The sequence below is a fragment of the Tachyglossus aculeatus genome, chromosome 17, assembly GCF_015852505.1.
Source record: "Tachyglossus aculeatus isolate mTacAcu1 chromosome 17, mTacAcu1.pri, whole genome shotgun sequence".
NCBI classification, from domain to species: domain Eukaryota; kingdom Metazoa; phylum Chordata; class Mammalia; order Monotremata; family Tachyglossidae; genus Tachyglossus; species Tachyglossus aculeatus.
Window position 1 is genome coordinate 41,257,885 of NC_052082.1, and position 27,123 is coordinate 41,285,007.

The window sequence follows — 27,123 nt, forward strand, 5'->3', positions numbered from 1 at the left end:
CCATGACCTCTGACTCCAAAGCCTGGGCTTTTCCCACTGAGACACACCACTTCTCTAATATTGAAGAAGGCACACGCAATCATTCAGTTCTGCAAGAATGGCTGTTTTCACTAGGATTTTGGCTAGAACTTGGGAATTGAGAAACATTTCATCCTACAACATGAACTGGTATGAATACAGCATGTTATAGCATAGGAACAAATAGTCCATGTTGTTAGAACATCTGAGCCCTACAAAAGAATATTTTCTTGACACAGGGTTTTCCAAGAATGAGCCCTGCATTATAATCAATCGATGGCATTTATTGAGCGCCCACTGTTTACAGAGCTCCATTCCAGGTATCTGGGAGAGTACAACACTCCAGAGTTGGTAGACATATTCCCTGTCCACAACGAGCCTATAATCTAGGGGAGTTATAGTGCAACAAGTGTCTTTGACCACCTAGTACAGTGTCTGACACATAGTAAGCATTTAAATAGATAGTAAGCATTTAAATAGATATAATTATTATTGGGAAATCAGGTGAGAGAGAGGGGTTGGCTTATCCACCACCTTTCCACCCTTATTGGAAAAACATCCCAATTATCTTATGATGGAGGAAAAATTTCAATCAAGATCTGAAAATATATTTCCAAAGAATTGAGCGACTAACATACTAGGTTTAACTACTGAAGTGTTTAAAAGAACATTGGGCAACTTAGAAAAACTTTTTAAACCTATCAAGCAGTGGTATTTGTTGAACACTTAGTCCGTGCAGAGCACTGTAGTATGAGCCTCGGAAGATGCAGTAGATGCAGTCTACTTCTAGAGGAAGTAGACACGACACTTGACCTCAAGGACCTTACAATCTAATGGATGTGGAAACCACTCGACTAGAAACAACTTGGTCTATTGGAAAGAGCCACAGCCTGGAAGTCAGAGGACCTGGGTTCCATTCCAGGCTTGGCCAACTACTCGCCATGTGATCCCGAACAAGTCACTTCACCTCTCTGTGCCTCAGTTCCCTGATCTGTAAAATGGGGATTCCTACTTAGACTATGAGCCCCAGGTAGGATAGGGATCGCATCCAAGCCAACCAACCTGTATCTACACCCCAGAGCTTAGAACAGTGTTTGACATATGGTAAGTGCTGAACAAATACCATTAAACAAGCAAAAAATGAATAAGAAAAAAACCAAGCAAATAAAAATCTGAGACTGCAGCCGCTAGACCATAGTTTCAGGGGGATGTATCTCCAAGCCAACTGCTTACTTTGTATGGTGGGTAAGTGTTTGCCGATGGGGTCAGTGGAGTACTCAGATTTAGTGGATTCATTTTCAGTTCTGAAAACCCATGCCTTCCTGGATGTTTCTCACAATTTTGCTGGTGGGGTTTTGGGCACATGCTGTTCTTGCTTCAGAAAATGAATGGGTGAAGACAGCCAGCTTGCATATTCAGCAAAAATAATCAAAAATTGCTGTGTGGGACAGAGGACATTTCCCTCCACTCCGAACTCCAATGGGTCTCCCAACATCATCCCCTCCTCCAGCAGGGAGTGTGAGGAGGCAGTGACAGAGTCCACAGCCAGTTTCCTTATTGGGTCACCCACTTCAACACAACTCCCCTGACCCTCTCCTGCCCCATCCAGGAGGGTAAGAAGCAGTGACAGTAGGAGTCCACAGTCTGTCTCTTCACACTGGACCACCCGCTTCAACAGGAATCCCATGACCCTCTCCTCCTCCAGCCTGGAGCGTGAGGAACAATGACGACTTGAGGTTTTCTCAACATTAAAACATCCGCAGGCTGTGACTGTTGGACATTGTACTCCGCTACTATTTGTTTATGGTATTAAGACCTTACTATGTGTCAGGCATTGTGCAAAGTGCTGGGGTAGATAAAAGCTACTCAGGTCCCACATGGGGCTCACAGCCTTAACCCCCATTTTACAGTTGAGGTAACAGGCCCAAAGAAGTTGAGTGATCTGCTCCAGGTCATACGGTAGATGTGTGGAGGAGCTAGGATTAGAGAAGTGGGAGAAGTGGAGGGGAATTGTATCGGTGAGATCCAGGATAGGCAGTGTGTTCCACAGAAGGGAGGAGTCTGTCAAAGATAGTTTAGAGGTCTAAGAGGATTAGGATGGAGTAGAGTCTTTTGGCAGGTAGCAAAGAGCATTGATGATCTTAGAGAGAGTAGCTTCAGAGGAGTGAAAGAGGGCAAAATCAGATTGGAGAGGAAAAAGGAGGAGACTGCGAGTATAAACAGCTTGCTTGAGGACATGGTACAGGAATGTGAACAGAGAGATAAGACAGTAGCTGGAGGGCACAGAGAAGGTATTGTACAGTAAGGGAGAAAGAAACATGTTTGAAGGTAGAATTGGAGAGTGAGAGGTTTTAGGTAGAAAGTAGAGCAACAGGTGTGGACAATGAGTTTTGGAAAGCAAGTAGATTCTAGAGAAATGATGGAGAATTGAACTCTCCCAAGTGCTTAGTACAGTTCTCTGCACATATGTTTAGAGTGTTCTATTAATACTACTTACTATTATTACTACTACTATTCTGCTTAGAAAATATTAGGGGATAGGGTCAAAGCCTTAGGTTGAGGATGTAGATTCTGAAAGACAACAGATTTCCTCTTGAGAGTGCATGAGGGCATGGGGTGGGGGGTTGGAGAGGTGAGGGGGAGACTTTGAGGTTGAGAAGCTGGCTCCTGCACTGTGCCCATTTAATGCTTTCTTTTTGTTTCTAAACTATTGTGCTATTTCTCTAGTCACTTGATTTTTAGATTTCATTGAAAAAGGGAAAACCCAAGGTGAAAGGTGACCTGAAGAGCTAACTGCTGTGTCTCTAAAGAAGAAATATTCAGGACTTGATGCTGGATGAAAATTTTTGGGCTAATTGTGGGATAGAGTGGAAGTCAATAGGAGCATCGCAGTTGGGGATGAGGGTAGGTTTGTTGAGATTGTATTCAACGAATGTTAGAACCCCTATAAAACTGTCTGAGGTGTCTCTGATCAGAAAAGCAGCATGGCCTACTGGAAAGACCATGAGCTTGGGAGTCAGACGACCTGGGTTCTAATCCTGCCTCCATCACCTGTCTGCTGTGTGACCTTGGGCAAGTCACTTAACTTCTCTGTGCTTCAATTACCTCATCTGTCAAATGAGGACAAAGACTGTGAGCCCTATATGGGACGGGGACTGTGTCTGACCCGATTATCCTGTATCTATTCCAGTGCTTATACAGTGCCTGTCACAGAGCAAGCACTTAACGAATACCATTAGCATCATTATTATTGCTATTCCTCTTGGGCCGCTAACACAGCAGACAATGTGGAGAGAAGTGGACCTGGGGATAGTCTCCAGGACATTGAATTTCAGGTTTGGCTTTCTACAAGTGTCAGTCAATCAGTCAGTTGTCTAGGTCCCTTGTGTAGGGGGAGAGGGGAATGTGGAACGGAGAATGGGGGCAGTGGGTACAAGGGACCCAGGTGTCTGGGTTCCATCTTTAGAAGGACCTCTAGTCAATCATAGGAATGATCCTTGTGTACTCTTCAAAGGTGAAAACCATCCAGATCTCATGCTTTAGAGAAAAAGATGTGGCTATTTCTCGAGCCTTTCTTTCTGGGCTTAGCTTCCTCTTATGCAAGAACGACATCTCTGGTCACTTACCTAACATCCTAAACAGAAATCTTGCCTAAAATATCAGTATTTGTTTATTCAAATTGTATTTCTGTCAAGAGCTGTAGCCTGTCACCTCTGTATGATACATGTGTAGATGTGTCATTTCCCAACTCAGAAATAGAAATGGGAGGGGAACAAGATGCCACTTTTAGATCTTCCCATTTTCTATAAATGCAAATCAGTCAAATGTAAAATGGTTTGCCAAACTTCCCTTTCTGAATCAATTCCCTTAACTGAGGGGACAGAGGGGTAGATCAGAAACAACAAATATAGAGACAAAGAGAAACAAAAAAAAAAGATAGAATCAATTTATTCAATAGTCTGCATTTCTCCCAGCTTTCTGCTAGAAGATCTATCAATGGTTGTATATGTGTATGTGCAGATTCAAAATTTGTCTTTCCAGTATACGCAAGTGTGAGTTCCTCTTTTTTACACCTTGTCTTAGTTTCACTATCTTCAGGATCTCTCTCTCTCTCTCTCTCTCTCTCTCCTTTTCTCTCTCTCTTCCTCCCTCCCTCCCCTTCCCTATATGCCAGACCAGCATCCTCCCCACCTTTAAAACCTTATTAAGGTTATAACTCCTCTAAGAGGACTTTCCTCATTAAGCCCTCTTTTCCCTGACTCCCTCTCCCTTCTACATTGTCTATATACTTAGAACTGTACCCTTTGGACACTTGATATTCACCCATTTCTCAGCCCCAAGGAGGAGTGTACCTATCTGTATCTTCTTTATTTGTATTAATGACCGTCTCCCCCTCTAGACTGTAAGCTCCTTGTGGGCAGGAATCATGTCTACCAACTGTTTCGTACTCTCCCAAGTGCTTAATATGGTGGTCTGTATATGGTAAGTGCTTAATAAATATCACTGATCGATTAATTCCTGCCCAACCAGAGAACGTATGCTTAGTCTAGCTCTTGAACACAGTGGGCAGGAGATGTATTTACCAACTCTTTTGTCTTGTACTCTCCCAAGTGCTTAGTACAGTGCTCTGTGTATAGTTAGCACTGAATAAATACCATTGATTGAATGATTGATTGATTTGAGCAGAGCAGGGCAAAACACCAAGGCTTCCTGGTCCAGCCAAGAGACAAGCAGTGTCAGAGGAGTTTGCTTTCCAATTCTATTGAACTCATGTATGGTTGTAACCTGCTCAGTATAAAGCACTGCAATATTCCCCATTGCCCCTTCCAAGTCAACTGCCTGTCCAGCTAAGGTGGTTATGACACAGCCCTTCCACTGTTCTGAGGCTGTAAATGGGTCTTGTATGTAATAGAAGAACCCGTGAGGAACGGTAGGAACTGTTAGATGGCTAAGTCACAGTCAGTATTTGTATAAAAGACAGGTGATTTCAACCCCCACAGGAGCCTGCTTGAAATCTGAGAAGGAAATTTCAGGAAAGGAAAGGAGAAGCAATTCTAATGGAAAGAAGACAGGCCAGAGGACTTGAGTTCTAACCCCGATTCTGCCAATTGTCTGCTTGGTGACCTTGGGCAAGTTACTTAACTTCCCAGTGCCTGTTCTCCCTCCTACCTGAACTATGAGCCCCATGTGGGACAGGTGCTTGACTTGTCTCTCCCTCAGCACTTAGAACAAATAGTAAGTGCTTATTAAATTCCATCAGATGAGAAGAAGCTGGATGCTTACATTTTCCAGAGGCCACTAGGGTTTCGTGGGAGAAGTCTGCAGTCACTGCCGGCATCAGGCTTCCAGCATGTGTTGTCCTGTGAGTTTCTGGGCTCCAAATCACACAAAGTTCAGTCCTTGTCTGCCTGCCTACTGCCATTCAGGGAATGGGGTTTCTAACCTGCCTTGTCCTGAGTCTCTGGAGGATGGTAGGGTTAGGGAGGAGGTGACTATGTAATAGCAATTGTGATATTTGTTAAGTGCTTACTATATACGAAACACTTTATTGAGCACTGGGGTAGACACAGGATTCTGGATCTGCATTGCGGTAGACATCACATCAGATTTCCAGAGCAGTTTCACGAACATCCGTCATGAACCAAGTTTAACATTAAATGATAAGACGATCTCAAACGTAGAAGTTTGTTTAACTTGCTTCTACCCCAGTGCTTAGAATAGTGCTTAACAAATTGTAAGTGCTCAATAAATATTATTATTATTATTATCATTAAAGTCCTGGAATACAAGCAGGCTACTAGCATTAAACGAATGCTCATCACATCTCACTTCCACTCAGTGGAACATCAGAGGAGAAAGGACCAGAGGAGGATAGAAAAGCAACCCCTAAAGGGTGAAGAACTTGAAACCAAGAGAATAGGGGAAATATTTTAAAGAGGCGGTGAAGCAAAACCTCAGACAATTTGGTATGGCTACAAATATTTTAGAGGAAGCAGCAGAAGGCAAACCAGCTGGGCATGCAGCATTCAGAAATGGGGTGCCTCTTAAAGCAGATTTTGAGAATATTGTGAAACACAAAAGCAGAAACAAACTTGACCACTGGTATTATGGGTAGCAAATGCTTCAGCAAAGCAAAGAATGTCGATAATGTGAAATGTGCAAGAGATTTTTCAATCAATCAATCATACTTATTGAGTGCTTACCATGGGCAGAGCACTTTACTAAGTGGTTGGGAGAGCACAATTCAGCAGAGTTGGCAGACACATTCCCTGCCCATAAGAAGCTTACCATCTAGAGAGGTTTCAGTCGTATATTGGTCTTTGATACCACTTTTCCACACAGTGATAAAATCTCAATATAAGTGGTATCTTCTCTGAGTCCAGAAGGATAGCTCTTCATATATAAGTAATCATCTGCCCAGGTGACTTAGTCACCTCCCTGGAGGAAACAGACCAGACATTCTGAGTGCTAGATCATGATGTAGGATGGTATGATGATCCATCTTCAGTAACATCTGTGGGATTTCCAAGCATCTAATCAGAGGTCCTGTTGGCGGTGGCCAGAGAATTGTAGGCAACCACAGAGGAAGGCTGCATTTAATAATAATAATAATTATTATTATTATTATTATTATTATTATGATACTTGTTAAGCACTATGTGTCAAGCACTAGTCTAAGCGTTAGAGTTAGATATAAACTAATCAGACTGGACACAGTACCTATCCCACATGGGGCTCACTCTCATTTTGCAGATGAGGTAACTGAGGCCCAGAGAAGTTAAGTGACTTGCTCAAGGTCACACAGCAGACATATGGCAGAGGTAGGATTAGAACCCAGGTCCTTCTGACTCCCAGGACAATGCTCTATCCACTAAGCCATGCTGCTTCTCACAAAGAAGATCATTTAATAACTTTCTCAACAATGAAAGGCTTGTGTTTGGATTTTGGTCCTTCACAAATCCAAGTCCTTGGCATTTGGATTTGCACTATTTATTCAACCATCTCTCAGACCTAACGCACTTATGTTCATGTCCGTAACATTTATTTATATTGTCTGTCTCCCCCTCTAGTACGTATGCTCACTGTGGACAAGGAACATGTCCACCAACTTTGTTGTAGTGTACTCTTCCAAGCGCTTAATACAGTGCTCTGCACACAGTAAGCACTCAATGAACATGAGCAATTAATTGATTGTCCTGGGTAGAGTCAAGCCACCAAAATTATTTTGAAGAAACATAGACAAAATCATAGTCTCTTTTTTCTTGTGTCTGATAGAGTGAGGTTGGTGATTTCCCCCAATTCTTAGAAGCAGGCTTCCAGGGATATGAAATCTCGTTATTTCTTAACTAAACTTTTGGAAAGGTAGGCCAGAGAGCTCAAGGTTGATAATCCATCCTGAGAATTTCAGGTTTAAGTTTGAGTTTTTGGTTTCAGTATTAATTTTCTCTTGCTTTCCTTTCATTTGAAACATTTATATTCTGTCCAAGTGTAATATTGATCAAACATTGACTGACCATTACTCTGCTTAGGAATCTAGTTTACTCATGGTTACCAGAGTTTTGGTTTTTTGTTGTTGTGTTCACAGAATGTGTTGATTGCTTACTATGTGTCAAGCACTGTTCTAAGCACTGGGGTAGATGTAAGTTAATAAGATTGGACAAAGTCTCTGTCCCACATGGGGCTCAAACAGTCTAAGTAGGAGGGAGAACAAGTATTGAATCCTCATTTTGCAGGTGAGGAAACTAAGGCACAGAGAAGGTAAGTGACTTGTCCTAGGTCACACAGTAGGCGTGGGCCACAGGTTTATGCTTTATCGACTAGCTTTTGTGAAGTCATCCCCCAAATTCTGGACAGTCTACTATCCTCTTTTGCCTGTTAAGAATGCATTGAACACGAGAGGGCTAACATATTTCCTATATTTATGCAGTCAGTCAGTCAATCGTATTATGAGTGCTTACTGTGTGCAGAGCACTATACTAAAGTGCTTAGGAGAGTCCAATATAACAGACACATTCCCTGCCCACAATGAATTTACAGTTTAAAGGAAGCTTACACCTCACTCAGTGTAAATTAGCCAAGTGAACCTAGTTTGGGAAATTTCCTGAGTGTAACACTGACCTCTCACTGGCCCTTCTAAGCTAGAATCCCATGATTCTTTGTTTATTTCCAGTTTGCAGATGGGAAGACTGAGACATTGACAAGGTCAATCACCCACTCACAGTCACACAGCTATAAAGTGGTGAAACTGGGAATAAATCCCTGGTGTTCTGAATTCGGGACCTATTCTTCATCAACATCACCATTATCAACACCACCAATTCTCATCATCAGTATTATTATCATCATCATCATTATTGCTGTCATCATCACCATCGTCAGTTGATCAGTGGTAGAGAAGCAGCATGGCTTTGTGAAAAGAGCGCAGTCTTGAGAGCCAGAGGTCGTGGGTTCTAATCCCAGATCTAGAATACAGGGTAATCAGGTTGTCCCACGTGGGGCTCACACTTTTAATCCCCATTTTACAGATGAGGTAACTGAGGCACAGAGAAATTAAGTAACTTGCCCCAGGTCACACAGCAGACAAGTGGTGGAGTCGGGATTAGAACCCACGTCCTCTACTTCCAAGCCTGTACTCTTTCCACTGAGCAAGACTGCTTCTCAAACGCCTCACAAATGCATGGCCCACCCATTCTAAAGGGCCCCCACTACTCCCTTGCAAGGCCTTAAGTGGTCCAACCTTTTATTCTGATGGATTCTAGAGCCCTTGCGTGGCTCCAGAGTTGTATAATAGTTGTTGCCATTGATCCGGGCTTGCCTTGACTTTCTCCTCTTCCCCAAAGACAGTGCTCTGCCAAGTCTGGGGGCAGTGCCAACCAAGAGCCAGTCTCGGCCGGCTCCTTTGATAGAGCCACCGCTGCCCCAGTGCATTGAAGAGGAGACAGAATGGAAAAAGGCAAACCCAGCATTTCAGCAGGGAGTTCCATTTATTTTGTGCTCTTTCAAACAGCAGTTGTCAAACCCCATTCACATACACTGCCGTCAGTGGCATTTTCAAAATGTAAAGCGATCTGGATCTATAATCTGATTTAAAAAGGAAAGAAATAAGTGAGCAAGCAGAGTATTGCAAGGCAACCACACAACCTGACTCCAGACCAACTTCCTGCTTACCAGAAGAACCGAGATAGACTTCGATATTGGGTGAAGGTCACCAGGTCTTCCAATGAATGTATTCAGACCATTTATAGTTGGGATACAGTAGCCCTGGCTAAGACATGTGGCTTGTTTGACTCCTGAAGGGATCTTCTTTCTTTGAGGATCTAGTGATTGAGCTTGGTCTAAGGTTCTCCAACTTCTAAATCATCATCATCATCATCAATCGTATTTATTGAGCGCTTACTATGTGCAGAACACTGTACTAAGCGCTTGGGAAGTACAAATTGGCAACATATAGAGACAGTCCCTACCCAACAGTGGGCTCACAGTCTAAAAGGGGGAGACAGAGAACAAAACCAAACATACTAACAAAATAAAATAAATAGAATAGATATGTACAAATAAATTAAATAAATAGAGTAATAAATATGTACAAACATATATACATATATACAGGTGCTGTGGGGAAGGGAAGGAGGTAAGATGAGGGGGATGGAGAGGGGGACGAGGGGGAGAGGAAGGAAGGGGCTCAGTCTGGGAAGGCCTCCTGGAGGAGGTGAGCTCTCAGCAGGGCCTTGAAGGGAGGAAGAGAGCTAGCTTGGCGGATGGGCAGAGGGAGGGCATTCCAGGCCCGGGGGATGACGTGGGCCAGGGGTCGATGGCGGGACAGGCGAGAGCGAGGTACGGTGAGGAGATCAGCGGTGGAGGAGCGGAGGGTGCGGGCTGGGCTGTAGAAGGAGAGAAGGGAGGTGAGGTAGGAGGGGGCAAGGGGATGGACAGCCTTGAAGCCCAGGGTGAGGAGTTTCTGCCTGATGCGCAGATTGATTGGTAGCCACTGGAGATTTTTGAGGAGGGGAGTGATATGCCCAGAGCGTTTCTGGACAAAGATAATCCGGGCAGCAGCATGAAATATGGATTGAAGTGGAGAGAGACACGAGAATGGGAGATCAGAGAGAAGGCTGATGCAGTAGTCCAGACGGGATAGGATGAGAGCTTGAATGAGCAGGGTAGCGGTTGGGATGGAGAGGAAAGGGAGGATCTTGGCAATGTTGTGGAGCTGAGACCGGCAGGTTTTGGTGATGGCTTGGATGTGAGGGGTGAATGAGAGAGCGGAGTCGAGGATGACACCAAGGTTGCGGGCTTGTGAGACGGGAAGGATGGTAGTGCCATCAACAGAGATGGGAAAGTCAGGGAGAGGGCATACATCTGTTCAAATGTTGCTGACTTGTACTTCCCAAGTGTTTAGTACAGTGCTCTGCACATAGCGCTCAATACGATTGAATGAATGAATGGAGAGTGTCAATAAACTGGAAAGGGCTTGAGGTTAGTGTTCTGTACAATCAGATATTGATAATGCTCCAATACCACCTACTCCATAAATCATAGCTACTATATATCAGTAATAATAATAATAATAGCAGTATTTGTTAAGCGCTTACTGTCAGGCACTGTACTAATCACTGGGGTAAATGTAAGTCTCTGTTCCAAATAGGGCTCACAGTCTTAATCCCCATTTTACAGATGAGGTAACAGGCACAAAGAAATTAAGTGACTTGCCCAAGGTCACAAAGCGGACAAGTGGCAAAGTTGGAATTAGAACCCAGGTCCTTCTGGCTCCCAGTATTTTGCTCTATCCACCAGGCCACGCAGCAGCTTTTGCAGGGCAGGGGATGTTTCTACAAACTCTGGTAGGCTGTACTCACCCAAGCACTTAGTACAGTGCTCTGCACAAGTGCTCAATAAATACAATTGATTGGTAGAGTAATAGATTAAATATTGGAAATTCTACAGTTCAAACTCAGGTTCCATTGGGCAGAAGTGTTAAGTTAAATAGAGAGCTGCACAATTTTTTTGACACACAGTTGCAGATGGTTTTCTTCTGTGGTGTGCTTTATCAGATTGGCTGCCCCAGTGAATAAAAAATCTCCTGGAAAATCTAGAAACTGTCAGATAAATTTGATTGAATAGACTACCCTAAACTGCATATAAAACTTGCAGCCAAATACAAACTCCCTCCTACTTAGCCTGTGAGCTTTGTTTGGGACACAGACTGTGTCCATCCTAATTCACTTGTACCTACCACAGAGCTTAGAGCAGTGCTTGACATATAGTAAGCGCTTAAGAATACCATAAAGTAAAATACCAGAAAAAAAGAAAAAAAAATTCCCAGTCCCCTCTGTCCCTCTTAACAAGACCTAGGAAAAAAAAAATAATGGCATTTGTTAAGCGCTTACTATGTGCAAAGCACTGTTCTAAGGGCTGGGGGGATACAGTGTGATCAAGTTGTCCCATGTGGGGCTCACAGTCTTAATCCCCATTTTTACAGATGAGGTAACTGAGGCTCAGAGAAGTTAAGTGACTTGCCCAAGGTCACACAGCAGACTTGTGGTGGAGTCAGGATTTGAACCCATGACCTCTGACTCCAAAGCCCGGGCTCTTTCCACTGAGCCATGCTGCTTCAAGCAGTGCTACCTAGTAGATAAAGCATGGACCTGGGATTCAAAGGGACCTTGGGTTCTAATCCCCACTCTGCCACTTGCCTGCTGTGTGACCTTAGGCAAGTCACTTCACTTCTCTCTGCCTCAGTTACCTCACCTGTAAAATGGAAATTAAGACCATGAGCCTTATATGGGAATGGGACTGTGTTCAACTTGACAGAATTTGGCACATAGTAAGCTCTTAACAAATATCATACAAAAAAAAGGTCTCTCCATCTCCTAAACACTTTAAAGGATAGGGAAGCTTCAGTGGTTTTTGACTAAGCATTGTTTGGAACAGAGAGGAGCTTTAAAGGAATGCTTGAGCAACTATTATTTTAACAAATTGGTGAATTGCTATTGTCATTATTGGTCATTTTTCATTATTTTGTTCCCCCAGTTAGAGGGTCATCTTCTGAGGGAAAGACCATGACTGATCTGGTTACCCTGTATTTACCCCAATGCTTAGGCCAGTGATTGTCCAGCACGTTGTAAGTGCTTAATAAGTAACATAACTGTCTATTTAACTAGGCTGAAATCTAAAACCCCCTCACCTCACAGTTTCCTTTACTACTTCTGTAAAAATACGGCTGAAAAGACGTTTGTGGTTAACAGTTTTGTCAGCTAGCTCCGGCCAAGTTCACTGCTTTGACTCCATCCCACGATTTCCTTCGGGCAGCCCAGGGTTCTGTTGTCGCAAATTCCCAGTACCGGATCATGGATTTTATGGCACTAAGAGATTTACCTAGAATCAGCTACCCTAGCCTACATACCTACCAACTCTGTTTTATTGTACTCTCCCAAGTGCTTAGTACAGTGCTCTGCACACAGTAAGCACTCAAACAGCTTGGCCTAGTGGAATTAGCATGGGCCCGAGGGTCAGAGGACCTGTGTTCTAATCCTGGCTCTGCCACTTTCTGTGTGACCTTGGACAAGCATTTAACTTCTCTGTGCCTTGGTTTCCTCAACTATAAAAATGGGGATTAAATCCTACTCCCTCCAATTTAGACTGGGAACCCCCAAGAGGGACAGGGACTGTGTCCAACCTGATTCTCTTCTATCTACTCCTGCGCTTAGAAAGGTACTTGACATATAGGAAGCACTTAACAAATACCTTAATTAATTCATTAATTATTATGATGGTTTGTTGATTGAGTCAAGGAGCCCACGGAGGTTTTTTCAGCCAATCCTAATTTTATTGCTTCATTCTGACATACTAACATATGCTTCCCCAAAATTATCTCTCTCACACACACACATAAATGCTTACACTCATATAAATATACACCCCCTCATTCTTACCAACTAATACAAGCAACCTCACTCCCATACATATACCTCTCCTCACACTCTTAGCTGGCCAGGCTAAGGGAATGACATTGCACTGAAGCTGGGATTCCAACATGCACTCTTGATTTGCCATACTTATTTTTGAGGGTTTGAAATACTTTTAACCCAGATATTCATTATATCTCTTCTTCTCCTTTCTTCCTCTGGAACTTACTGGTACAGTTCCTACTGACCTTCCGATACTGCTGACTCTATGACTGCACCAAAATATCACAGAGGGTTACCAAGGGCATACCCTTATCCAGATCTCTCCTCTAGTCAGCACGTACAGCTATTGTGATAATAATAATTATGGTATTTGTTAAGCACCTACTATGGGTCAAGCACTGTCCTAAGCACTGATGTACCTACAAGATGCTCAGTTTGCATGCAGTCCCTGTTTGGAGTTCACAGTCTAAGTAGGAGGGAGTAGACGGTAAACCCCATTTTACAGATGAGGTAAGTGAGGCTCAAAGATCACACAGCAGATCAAGTGGTGGAGCTAGGATTAAACTCAGATCCTCTGATTCCCAGGCCCATGTTCATTCCACTAGATCACGCTGCTATCTGGTAGCTACATCTGTAGAATTCATCAGTAGATTTCTTACTTAGATGGTAGGCCCCATGTGGAACATGAACCGTGTCCAACTTGATTAACGCTTATCTTTCCTAGTGCTTAGTACAGTGCTTGGCACATAGGAAAAGTGCTTAACAAACACCATAATATATATTGTCTTCTCCATAGTCTTTGTCCCCTTTTCATCCCCAACACAGCCATCTTCTTCCATATTCACTCACACATACATCCAGCATTCCCATATGTTGTCTTCAAAGTTTATGACTTTCTGGGAAGGAAGCCTCCAGAGTGCAGGTTGCTGGAATCTGATCTCTTTCTGGGCAGGATGGTCTGAACATTAAAACAGGGAGCTCCGGTGGAATCGCTCATGTATTTCAAGAAATTCCTATTTCTCAAAGGGTACCAAGAAAACTCTTTGGCTACACTATCAGAACGACTGCAGGTGGAGGTGGACATTCCGGGGGAGATGTGACTGTGGCGTCGCTTTGGGTTGGAGATGACTCAATGACATAAGACAAGACCGAGTTATTCCTGGCCCCATAAGTCTCCAAGAGCTGACTAAACTTTGAAAGTGGAAATTCTGATGTCATGGAGGGACAGTGGGAAAACAAAAATTTCCCCAAGACTTGCTGCTCAGATAAAACTGGGTTGTTTCTATAAAAGTTCCTGTGGTTGATATTTCCTATAGTTTGAAAAGTAAAGGCAGGGGAACTAGATTGGAGTGTAAGCAGCTGAGGACACATAGTAGAGTCTTCTCAACCTCAGCAGTCCCTCCTCCTGGAAAGGACAGTATGAAAGGCCAGACCGTGAGCTCCTTGAGATCCAGTGTTGGGAGGAAATGGGGGAGGGGGTGTCTATAAAGTCCCTTGAATGGTACAGAGTTGGGATAAGCTATGCATCCTTATTCAGAAAGGGATCTTGTGGGCCAGGAACAAGTCTGCCAGCTCCGTTATAGTGTACCCAAGAAGTCATTCAGTCAGTCAATCATATTTGAGTGCTTACTGTGTGTAGAACACTGTACTAAGTAGTTGGGAGAGTGCAATACAATGATAAGCAGACACATTCTCTGTCCACAATGAGTTTACAGTCTAGAGGCTGGGGGAAGAGAAATATTACTAAAAATAAATGAATTACAGATAAGTACATAAGTGCTGTGGGGCTGGGAAGTGGGGGAATGAATATAGGGAACAAGTCAGGGCGATGTGGAAGGGAGTGGGAGAAGAAGAAAGGAGGGCTTGGTCAGGGAAGGCCTCTTAGAGGAAATGTGCCTTCAATAAGGCTTTGAAAGTGGGGAGAGTAGCTGTCTGTCGGATATGAGAAGGGAGGGCGTTCCAGGGAACAGGTAGGATGTGGGCAGCAGCGAGATAAGCAAGATAGAGGTACAGCAGGAAGGAGTGAAGTGTGTGGGCTGGATTCTAGTAGGAGAGTAGTGAGGTGAGGTAGGAGGGGGCAAGGGGATTGAGTGCTTTAAAGCCAATGGTGAGGAGTTTCTGTTTGATGTGGAAGTAGATGGGCAACCACTGGAGATTTTTGAGGAGAGGGGAAACATGTCCTGAATGTTTTTTGTAGAAAAATGACCCAGGCAGCAGAGTGAAGTTTGGACTGGAGTGGGGAAAGACAGAAGACTGGGAGGTCAGCAGGGAGGCTGATAGAATAATCAAGGCAGGATAGAATAAGAGATTGGATTAGCATGGTAGCAGTTTGGATGGAAAGGAAAGGGCAGATTTCAGAGATGTCGTGAGGGTCAAACTGTACAGGATTTAGTGATGGAAGCAGCGAGGTCTAGTAGGAAGAGCATGGGTCTGAGATTCAGAGAGGGTTCTAATCCCTGCTCTGGCACAAATCTGCTGTGTGACCTAGAGTAAGTCACTTAACTTTTCCATACCTCCATACCTCAGTTTCCTCTTCTATAAAATGAGGATTACATCCTGCTCCTTCCTACTCTACTGTGAGCCCTCTATGGGACAGGGACTGTGTCCAACCTGATTATCTTGTATCTACCCTAGCGCTTTGACTGAATTTTGAGACATAGTAAACACTAAACAAATATCATCACTGTTACTATTATTATTATTACACTCCCAAGTGGTTAGCACAGTGCTCTGCGTAAAGTGCTCAATAAATATGATTGATTGATTGTAGCTTGCAGGGGTATACTTTGGTCCACAAACATTATCTGTGGATAACAAGACCCCTGGTAAATGAGGGTAGCTCTGTTGAAGCCCCTGTTCACATCTTCACACTTTCTCTTTCTTTTGACCTGAGGTTTATCTAAGGACACTTGAAGGGTCTTTTAACCTGTCAGTCCAAAACTGTAATCCCCAACTCCACCCCACCTCATGGCCCCATAGCCATTTACAATTAATTGTAAATTAATTGTGGAGATTATTAAGCACTTATTGTGTGCTAAGAACTGAATTAAAGATTGAAGTTGTTAAAATATACAGACCATGTCCCCCAGAGGTCTCATAGTGTAAACAGGTGGGAGAACAGGTTCTTAAGCCCCATTTTACAGATGAAGAACTGAAGCACAGAGAAGTTAAGTGACTTGTCCAAGGTCACACAGCAGACAAGTGGCAGAGCTGAGATTAGAACTCAGGTCTTTCTGACTGCCATGCCTGCTGGGACCTTGGACAAGTCACTTAACTTCTCTGTGCCTCAGTTAACTCATCTGTAAAATGGGGTTGAAGACTGTGAGCCCCATGTGGGACAGGGACTGTGTCCAACCTCTCTAGCTTGTATCTACCCCAATGCTTGGAACAGTGCCTGACACATAGTAAATGCTTAACAAATACCATAATTATTATTAAAAGTTGTGGTTCCTGCCCTAGAAAAACATACAATCCAATGGGAAAAAGCCTGCATAGGGATGCAATGCTCACTCTGATGCCCATGGATGAGAAAAAGTGCCCAACTGTATTTTCTTGGACACAGTGTATAAGAGATTCTCTCATGATGCTCCACAACAGAAGGAATTTCACCATCAGCAGCTCTGCCTTCATACATGAAGGACAGCTAAGTGGATAACTTCTGTGTGGATTTGCAGATCGCTTGGATTTCCTTAACATCGAACTTTTTCCTCAGGTCTCTTACTCAAACCTGCCCGTGAACAGTTTCCTTTCATATCAGAGGAGCCCAAATCCCCCAGACCCCTGCAGGTCCTGGCCTCAGTTTCTCACCTGTGCTCCAGAGGAATAGGGTTTCTCAGGAGTGTAGTGCACTGTGGCTCTTCGTTAACAGATACTGTTCCCTGTTCATATGAGATTATGGGGGAAGTCCATACCCTGTCCATCAGCATCACAGTTGCAACATTTCCTTCTTCAGGCTAAGCACTTGATTTTAGAGAACAGAAGCACAGAGCTTCTGCTCAGCTCAGGACCTTTCTCTCTATTCTCCCTCCTTCCTGGAGCAATGTCTGGCGAGACAGTGTATGCCGATATCAAATTTGCCAGAAAAAAAACTTCCTCTTCCAGCCCCCAAGCCCAAACGCAAACCCAGGGTAAGTAGGCTTCATACGGCTTCATGTTTGAGCACTGGGATTGATGTGGATGAGTCTTTTAATGTTTCCATTCCTTTCTAGCCTGGTGATCAGGAGCTGGGGGCTGTGTGTGTGTATGTGTGTCTGTGTGTGTGTCTGGGAGAAATACTTGGTTCTGTGGCTAGATTGGGAGCAGAGATTATGGTACCTCAAACATTTGTATAAAAACCATATTGTTAGTAAGAGATAGTCTTGGTAACGAAGAGATAGCCAGTCACAGGACTGCAGATAAGCAGAATTGCCTAGTGGATAGAGCACAGGCCTGAGAGTCACAAGGACCTGGGTACTAATCCCTGTTCTGCTACTTGTCTGCTGTGTGACCTTGGGAAAGCCATTTTACTTTTCTGTGCCTCATTTATCTCATCTGTAAAATGGGGATTAAGACTGTTAGCCCCATGTGGGGGGACATGGACTGTATTCACCCTGATTAGCTTGCATCTACCACAGCATTTAGTACAGTGCCCGGCATAAAATAAGCATTTAACAAATAACCATAAAAAATAAAGGTGAAACCTGATCTACTTAATAATTATCGTGGTATTTGTTAAGCACATACCTCATACTGGGCATTGTTCTAAATATAAATTAATCAGGTTAGACACAGACCATGTCCCACAGTCTACATCCCCATTTTACTGATGAGGTAACTGAGGGACAGAGAAGTGAAGTGACTTGCCCAAGATCACACAGAACGCAAGTGACAGAGCCTGGATTACAACACAGGTCCTTCTGACTCTCAGGCCTGTGCTCTGTCCACTAGAAGCAAGACAGTGGGACTTTCAGTGGGACTTTGGGCAAGTTATTTATCATCTCTATGCCTCTGGAAACACTTTCAGCATGTGGAGTTTTCTCCCACAGGAAGTTGTACAGTTTAAAATATCGGTTGATTGAAAGGGATAAAAACCAAGGACAAACAGTCTATTGTAGTGCAGACAACGATATTATCGTTATTATTATTCTAAATTAATAATAATAGTATAATCATTCTGGAGTGTGCCAAAGAACCAGAGTGGATGCATTATGAGACTGGGCACAAGATCGTGAGATTACATACAGTTCTCTAAAATGAGGAAACTGAGGCTGAAAGAGATTAAGTAACTTACAAAAGGGAGTACAACAACGCAGGGGTGGAGCTAAAATGAGATGTCAAAATTCTGGAGTCATAGTTCCACACTCTTCTCAATGAGCCAAGCTGCCTCTGACTGTGAAATAACAACCGAGAAAGCAACAGGATTCTTTTGCACTCAGCAACAGTAATGCTCCCCTGACTCTCCCACCCAGCTTCCGACGTCAGGTACACACAAATAAATACTTTCTTGGGCCCCTGGGATATTACCCTGACTTGCCTCAAGCTTCCACAGACATACCATAGCTCTCATTTAGGAATCCAGAAGAACTCACCCCACCTCTTGGCTTGAGGGACACTCTTGTGTTTTGGGTCTTTTTTAAAATGTTTTTTGTTAAGCACTTACTATGCCCCTGACTAAGCCTCCTTTCCTCCTTGACTCAACTTCCCTTTCCTCTTCTCCCACTCCCTTCTGCATCACCCTGACTTGCTCCCTTCATTCATCCCCTCTCCCATCCCCATATAACTTATTTACATATCTGTAATTTATTTATATTAATGTCTTTCTCCCCGCTAGACTGTAAGCTCCTTTTGGGCAGGGAATGTGTCTGTTTCTTGATATACTCTCCCAAGCACTTAGTACAGTGCTCTACACAATAAGCACTCAATAAATACGATTGAATGAATGAATAAATGAGTGTTAAGATTTGTTCTAGCACTGGGGTAGACACAAGGTTATTGAGACATACATAATCCCTGTCCCTTATGGGGCTGACAGTCTGTGTCATCCCCAAATTCAGACTTCAGCTCATGGAGACCAAACTCCAGATCCAATTAATTAACCAATCAATCAATGGTATTTATTGACTGTTTACTACATGCAGAGCACTGTACTTAGCATTTAAAATGCAACAGAGTTAGTAGATGCTATCCCTGCCCAAAAGGAGCTTACTGTTTAGAGGGGAGACAGACATTAAAGTAGATTAGGGATAATAATGATTATGGTATTTGTTAAGCACTTACTATGTACCAAGCACTGTATTAAGCAGTAGGAAATAGGGGAAATAGTCAAATATAAGAATGTTTACATACGTATTGTGGGGCTGGAGTATCAAAGTGATTAAGGGTTATACAGCCAAATTGATAGTTGCTGCAGAGGGGAAATAAGGGTTTAGTCTGGGAAGGCTTCTTGGAATCAATCAATCAATCAATCAATCGTATTTATTGAGCGCTTACTATGTGCAGAGCACTGTACTAAGCGCTTGGGAAGTACAAATTGGCATCACATAGAGACAGTCCCTACCCAACAGTGGGCTCACAGTCTAAAAGGGGGAGACAGAGAACAGAACCAAACATTGGAAGAGATGTGATACTAGGAGTGCTTTGTAAGAGGAGAGACGGGTGGTCACTCAGATATGAAGCAGCATGGCTTCATGGAAAGAGCCTGGGGTTTGGAGTCAGAGGTCATGGGTTCTAATCCCGGCTCTGCCACTTGTCAGTTGTGTGATTTGGGCAAGTCGCTTAACTCCTCTGTGCCTCTGTTACCTCATCTGTAAAACAGGGATAAAGACCGTGAGCCCCACCTGGGACAACCTGATAACCTTCTATCTTCCCGAGTGCTTAGAACAGTGCTTGGCACATAGTAAGTGCTTAACAATACCATTATTATTATTATTATATGAAAAGGGAGTTCTAGGCCTGAGGGAGAATATGGGCAAGGGGTGAATGGCAAAATAGACAAGGTCGAGTTACAGAGATGTTAGTGGACTGAAGTGTGCATGTTGGATTGTAGTAGATGGTCAGCGAGGTAAGGTAGAAAGGGACGAGCTGATTGAGAACCTTAAAGTCAATGGTAAGGGGTCTCTGCTTGATGAGGAGATGGGTGGGCAACCACTGGAGGAAATTGTGGAGTCAGGAGATACATTTTTTTAAAGACACTGTTTACCCCTGGGGAAAGAAAATCAACAGGGCAGATGATCTTTCTCTGGTTCCTTCTTCCTGACCAAGCTGTAAGGAAGCCAGCTGTATATGTGCTTGCCTCAGAATCCTAGGAGTAAGTCACCAATCTAGATCTCAGAAGCCACAGTGCCAACCAGAGCCTTCCTAGCTCTGTGTTCAGTCAATTTTATTTACTGAGCGCTTACTGCATGCAGAGCACTGTACTAAGCACTTGGGAGAGGACAATACAAAAATGAACGGACTCATTTCCTGCCCGTAATGTGCTTACAGTCTAGAGGGGCAGGCAGACAATGTAAATTAATAAATTACAGATATGGGGCTGGAAGAGGAATAAAGGGAGCATGTCAGGAAGACACATTAGGGAATGGGAGAAGAGGAAAGGAAGGCTTAGTCAGGGGAGGTCTATTGGAGGAGAGGTGCCTTCAGTAAGGCTTTGAAAGGCAAGAGTGTAATTATGCGTTGTATATGAAGAGGAAGGTGTTTCAGGCCAGAGGCAGGACGTGAGTGAGAGATCGGTGGTGAGATAGAGGAGATCGAGGTAGAGCTAGAGGGTTTTAGAGGACTAGAATATTGAGGAATCAGCCACAATCAAGAGATCCCTCTCCAATCAAGGCCTGATTCACATCTTTAACCTTTCTTTTACCACTTCTTTAACCACTTTGATCCCTTTCTCGCATTTCTTCTCTCTTTCTCTTTGCCTACACTGATCCTTGGGGACTTCACATAGATATTCCTGATGACCCTTCCAATGACTGCCTTCAATCACTCCTCAACTCCACTGACCACCTACTCCACCCCACCTCACCCACTCACCAACTTGGACCCACGCTAGATCTCATCATCTCTAGCCACTGCAAAATCTCTGCCCTCACCAACTCAGAAATCCCTCTATCTGACCACAACTTCCTCCCCATAAATCTGTACTGTTCCCCCATAGAGCCCTCCGATCTTTTGACCCCATCCAGTTTTCCTCCTGCCCCATTTAGCCTCCACACTAAAACTACCTTCCCTCGATGACCTAAACGACACTCTCAACACTACCCTCTCAACTGAACTCAACTCATTCGCTACCCTAACTCTTCGTCAGTCTTGTACCACTAACTCTCAGCCCTGGATCACCACTACAGGCTGCCTCCTTCACTCATGTGCAAGAGCCGCAAAGCATTACTGGTGGAAATCTAGATATCGGGACGATTTCGTCCATTACGAGTTTCCTTAAATGACTTAACTCTGACCTCTTCTCTGCCTGCCTAAACTATTTCTCCACCCTAATTAACCCCCATGCCCATTATCCTCACCAGTTGTTCCAGACATTTAACTCCCTCCTCAGGCCCCTTGTCCCCCACCTCCCCCATCCCTTTCCCCCAATGACCTGACCACCTACTTCCTCAACAAAATTGACCCTCTCAGGCCTTATCTCCCCAAAATCTCCTCTGCTCCTCTCCAGTCCCTCCCTTCTCCTGCCCCTTCTTCAACTGTCCCATATTTTCCAGCCCTTTCTCTAGCGGATATCACTTGCCTTCTCTTAAAATCCACCCCCTCCGCCCGTGCATATGGACCCCATTCCTTTGCACCTCATAATAATAATAGTATTTAAGCGCTTACTATGTGCAAAGCACTGTTCTAAGCGCTGGGGAGGTTACAAGGTGATCAGGGCATCCCACGGGGGGCTCACAGTTTTAATCCCCATTTGACAGATGAGGTAACTGAGGCACAGAGAAGTGAAGTGACTTGCCCAAAGTCACACAGCTGATGGTTGGTGGAGCTGAGATTTGAACCCATGACCTCTGACTCCAAAGCCCTGGCTCTTTCCACTGAACCACGCTGTTCATCAAAACACACGCCCCCTCCCTTCTTCCCTCCCTAACTGCCATCTTCAACTGTTCACTCTCCAGTGGCTTCTTCCCCACAGCTTTTGAACATGCCTATATCTCTCTTACTCTAATAAAAAAATCCTACTTTGTCCCCGCAGCTCCCTCCAGTTATCACCGCATTTCCCTCCAACCATTCCTCTCCAAAGTCTTTGAGCAAGCTGTCTACACCCGCTGCCTCAAGTTCCTCTCCTCTAATTCTCTCCTTAGCCCCCTCCAATCTATCTTGTGTCCCCTTCATTCCACAGAAACTACCATTTCAAAGGTCACCATCGACCTCCTTCGTGAGAAATCCAGCGGCCTCTATTCCATCCTAATCCTCCTGGACCTCTCAGCTGACTGACACTGTTGACCACTCCCTTCTCCTGGAAACATTATCGAAGCTCGGCTTCACTGACACTGTCCTCTCCTGGTTCTCCTCCTAGCTCTCTGGCCGCTCTTTCTCAGTCTCTTTCATGGGCTCCTCCCCTGCCTCCCATCCCTTAACTGTGGGTGTCTCTCAACGTTCAGTTCTGGATCCCCTTGTTTTCTCCATCTACACCCACTCCTTTGGAAAACTCATTCACTCACATACCTTAAACTATCACCTCTCTGCTGATGACATCCAAATCTACATCTCCAGCCCTGATCTCTCCCTCTCTGCTGTCTCACATTTTCTCCAGCCTTCAAGACATCTCTCATTGGATGTCCTCCTGTCACCTCAAACTTAATATGGCTAAAACTTAACTTACCTTCCCACCCAAACCCTGTCCTTCTCCTCACTTTCCCATCACTGTTAACGGCACCACCAAACTTCTTGTTTCATAAGCCTGTAACCTTGGTGTTATCCTTGACTCCTCTCTCTCATTCCACCCACATATTCAAGCCATCGCTAAATCCCGTCAGTTCTACCTTCACAACGTAGACAAAATCCTCCCCTACCTCTCCACCCAAACTGCTACCACATTAATGCAAGCAGTTATCTTACCCCACTTTGATTATTGTATTCACCTCCTTTCTGACCTCCCTGCCTCCTGTCTCTTTCCACTCCAGTCCATACTCCATTCTGCTGCCCCCATCATTTTTCTTCAAAGATGTTCAGACCATGTTTCTCCACTCCGCACAGCAAAAACTCCTCACCATTGGCTTTAAAGGACTTAACCACCTTGCCCCCTCCTACCTCACTTCACTGATCTCCTACTACAACCCAGCCCACACTCTTCATTCCTCTGGTGCTAACCTTCTCACTGTACCTCAATCTTGTCTATATTACCGCCGACCTCTCGCCCACATCTCACCTCTGGCCAGAAATGCCCTCTCCCCTCATATCAGACGGACAATTGCTCTCCCAAACTTCAAAGCCTTACTGAAGGTACATCTCCTCCAGGAAGACTGCCCTGACTGAGACCACCTCTCTTCTTCTCCCACTCCCTTCTGCGCCGCTTATACTTGTACTCACGCTTATACTCATTCATTCTCCCTCCCTTCCCCACAGCACATATGTATATATCTGTAATTTACTTATTTATCTATTTATTTTTATTAATGTCTGTCTCCCCTTCTAGACTTTGAGCTCGTTGTGTGCCTGATGTTATATTGTACCAACCCAACCACTTAGTACAGTGCTTTGCACACAGTAAGTGCCCATTAAATACAATGATTATTATTATTACTCGGGAACTGCCCCATTCTTCCTGCTGGTATTTATCCTCTTGGCAAAGTCCCAGTCACCTTCTTGTTGGGGTGCAAACTTTCTTTCATTCTGTATCTGAAACTCAGCAGCAAAATGCTTTCATCTTCCCTGAAAGACAGGGCGTTTGGCCAACCAGTAGGCTGATCAGAAATCACATTTGTTTCACTGTATGAGAGATTGCCAAGGGAAGATTTCCAAGAAAAGTAGCACCTTTAGCATACTGTTAAGAGCTGGAGAGGAAACTAGATTTCTTTATCAAGGATGAGACTTGCTTATGAAAAGCTCTGTCCATTCATAGATGGAGAGAAGCAGCATACCCTAAGGTAAAGAGCTCTGGCCTCGGAGTCCGTAGAATTTGGGTTCTCATCCCAGCTTTGCCACTTGTCTGCAGTGTGACCTTGGGCAAGTCACTTCACTTCTCTGTGCCCCAATTACCTCATCTGTAAAATGGGGATTAAGACTGGGAGTCCCATATGGGGCAGGGACCGTGTCCAACCTGATTAGTTTGTTTCTTAGCAAGCATTTAGTACAGTGCTTGGCACATAGTAAACACTTAACACATACTACTGAAAAAAAATCAAATTAAAAATTCATGTTTCAAAACCAGTGAAACCATTTCCATCACATCACCTCTGACGGTCAATCAGTTGATCAATCGTGTTTATTAAGCACTTACCATGTGCAGAGCACTGTACTAAACACTTTGGAAAGTACAATACAATAATAATGATCATCTGCTTGACTTCCAAGGCCAGAAATATATAATGCCCATTATGCCTGTATCCAGAGTTGGTGGGCACTGCCTTTACTCCCATGTCTCTTTTTTTTTTTTAAGTATTTTTAAAGCACTTACTTTGTGTCAAACTCTGTTCTAAGCTCTGGGGTAAGTACAGGTCTGTTAGGTAGGAAACAGTCTCTGTCCTGCATAGGGCTTACGGTCTAAATAGGAGGGAGAACAGGTATTGAATTCCCATTTTACAGTTGATGAAACTGAGGCACAGAGCAGTCAAGTGACTTGCCCAATGTCACACAGCAAGTGTTTGGCAGAGCTGGGTTTAGAACCCAGGTCCTCTGACTTGTTTTCATGCTGCGAATGACATGTGTTTAGCAAAAAACCTGCAGTGTTAGCTAGTTGAAGAAATTTGCTTATCAGAGAATTTGTTTTCAATTCCGTTTGTGGTTGGCTTCTTCGAGCTCCTGTTTACCTCAAGTAGTTTCTTTGGAGTCTGCCAGTATCTGATAGAGGGTTTCATAACTGCCAATCATACCATTACATTATAGGAGCCATCAGTCAATCAATCAATCATTATATTGAGCACTTACTGTGTGCAGAGCACTGTACTAAGCACTTGGGAGGGTACAAAGAGCTTACAGTCTAATTTTAATTTTTTAAAATTTTTATTATAATAATAATAATAATGGCATTTATTAAGTGCTTACTATGCGCAAAGCACTGGGAAGATTACAAGGTGATCAGGTTGTCCTACGGGGGGCTCACAGTCTTCATCCCCATTTTACAGATGAGGGAACTGAGGCACAGACAAGTGAAGTGACTTGCCCAAAGTCACACATCTGATAATTGGCGGAGCCGGGATTTGAACCCATGACTTCTGACTCCAAAGCCCGTGCTCTTTCCACTGAGCCATGCTGCTTCTCATGGCATCTTTTATGGCATCTGCTAAGTGCTTACTATGTGTCAAACACTGTTCTAAGCGTTGGGGTAGGTACAAGTTAATTAGACCTGTGTTTATTAATGCCCATCTACCAGCTTTGATCCAGATAAATTCCCCCTGTTCTTACTGCATTACAGTGAGGTGGAGAGGACTATAGAGGGGGAAAAGCTAGATGAGTGTTTCATCACTTAAACCATCAGAACTGATGTATAAGAAATTTACCATTCCAAGGCTCTTCCAAGAATCCTAAAGCTCCTGATGGAGACAGGATCCCGGGCTGATGGGGTCATTGGCCTGACTCAATATGTTCTAATAATGCTTTATTCTGCATCGAACTTGAAACCACGTAGACGAAGGTGCAAAGTTAAAATGAAGTCTGGTTTTCAATGCATTCCTGGAGTGAAACCACTTTGATGTGGTTTCTTTGGCATCAGTAAAGGCTGCCACTTGTCTGCTCTGTGACCTTGGGCTAGTCACCTCGCGTCTCGGTGCCTCAATTATCTCATCTGTAAATGGGGATTAAGATAGTTGGTACTGCGTCCAACCTGATTTGCTTGTAACTACCCCAGTGCTTAGTACAGTGACTGGCACATAGTAAGCCCTTAACAAATATCACCATTATCATTATTATTATTACTATTATTATTATGATTGTAACACAGGCTGATTTCTGGGCCATTTCTCTTAACACTTTTGGAGGTGGTGAGATTCACTACCTTCTTTTAACACACCACATCCTACGCCAATGTGAAAGCATCTTCTCCTCCACCCTAATCCCACAATGGACCAACCCCTCCTCCTTGAGACGTAATCAAACCTTAATGGAAGCATAAGGAAAAGCAGTCACCAGCATCATTAATGGTATTTATTGAGCACTTACTGTGTGCAGAGCACTGAGTGAAGCACTCGGGAGAGTGCAATGCACTAACGCTATTAATAATAACTAGAGTCTTTACGAAATGCTTAAGCACTGTGGTATAAATGGCAATATGGAGGAGCAGTGTGGCCAGGTGGATAGAGCAGAGTCAGAAGGACCTGAGTTCTAGTACTGGCTCCCCTACTTGTCTGCTGTGTGACCTTGGGCAAGTCACTTCACTACACTGTGCTTCAGTTACCTTATCTGTAAAATGGGGATTATGACTGTGAGCCCCATGTGGGACAGGGACTGTGTCCAACCGGATTACCTGTATCTACCCCAGAGCTTAGAACAATGCCTGGCACAAAGTACTTTCATTCATTCATCCAATTGTATTTATTGAGCGCTTACTGTGTGTAGAGCACTGTACCAAGTGCTTCGGAAGTACAAGTTGACAACATATAGAGATGGTCCCAGCCCAACAACGGGCTCACAGTCTAGAAGTGCTTAAAATTTTTGTACTTAAAATTTAAGTACTTAAAAGTCCTTAAAAATTACCACGAAAAAAAACAAGACTGAGAGACCATCCCCATTAGATTGGAGTGTAGCTCTTTAAGTGAAGAAAGAGTGTTTATCCTACTTCATTGTACTCTCCCAAGTGCTTAGTACAGTGCTCTGCACACAGTAAGCACTCGATAAATATCATTGATTGTTGAGTGGTACAAGATGATCAGATTGGACACAGTCCCTGTTCCTCATGGGGCTCAAGTCTAAAAAATAGGAAAACAAGATGCCATTACCCCAGTTTCACTGAGGGAGAAACTGAAGAAAGGAGAGATTAATTAATTCGCCCCAAGTCGCCCCAGCAGGACAGAGGTAGAGGTTGGGCTCGAACCCAGGTCTCTTGACGCCCATTTCCGTGGCCTTTCCAATA

The 27,123-nt window shown here is 43.9% G+C and overlaps 1 protein-coding gene across 1 annotated transcript in view; it reads left to right on the top strand.

Annotated features, from left to right (window-relative positions):
• The first annotated feature begins 16,958 nt into the window (after positions 1 to 16,958).
• The window catches only part of LOC119939361 (killer cell lectin-like receptor subfamily B member 1B allele A), a 29,655-nt gene continuing 19,490 nt past the window's right edge, over positions 16,959 to 27,123 (top strand). Inside the window, exon 1 of the mRNA XM_038759350.1 lies at positions 16,959 to 17,053. Coding sequence (XP_038615278.1) covers positions 16,966 to 17,053 — 88 coding nt within the window. The 5' untranslated portion in view covers positions 16,959 to 16,965. The remainder of the gene's footprint in view (positions 17,054 to 27,123) is intronic.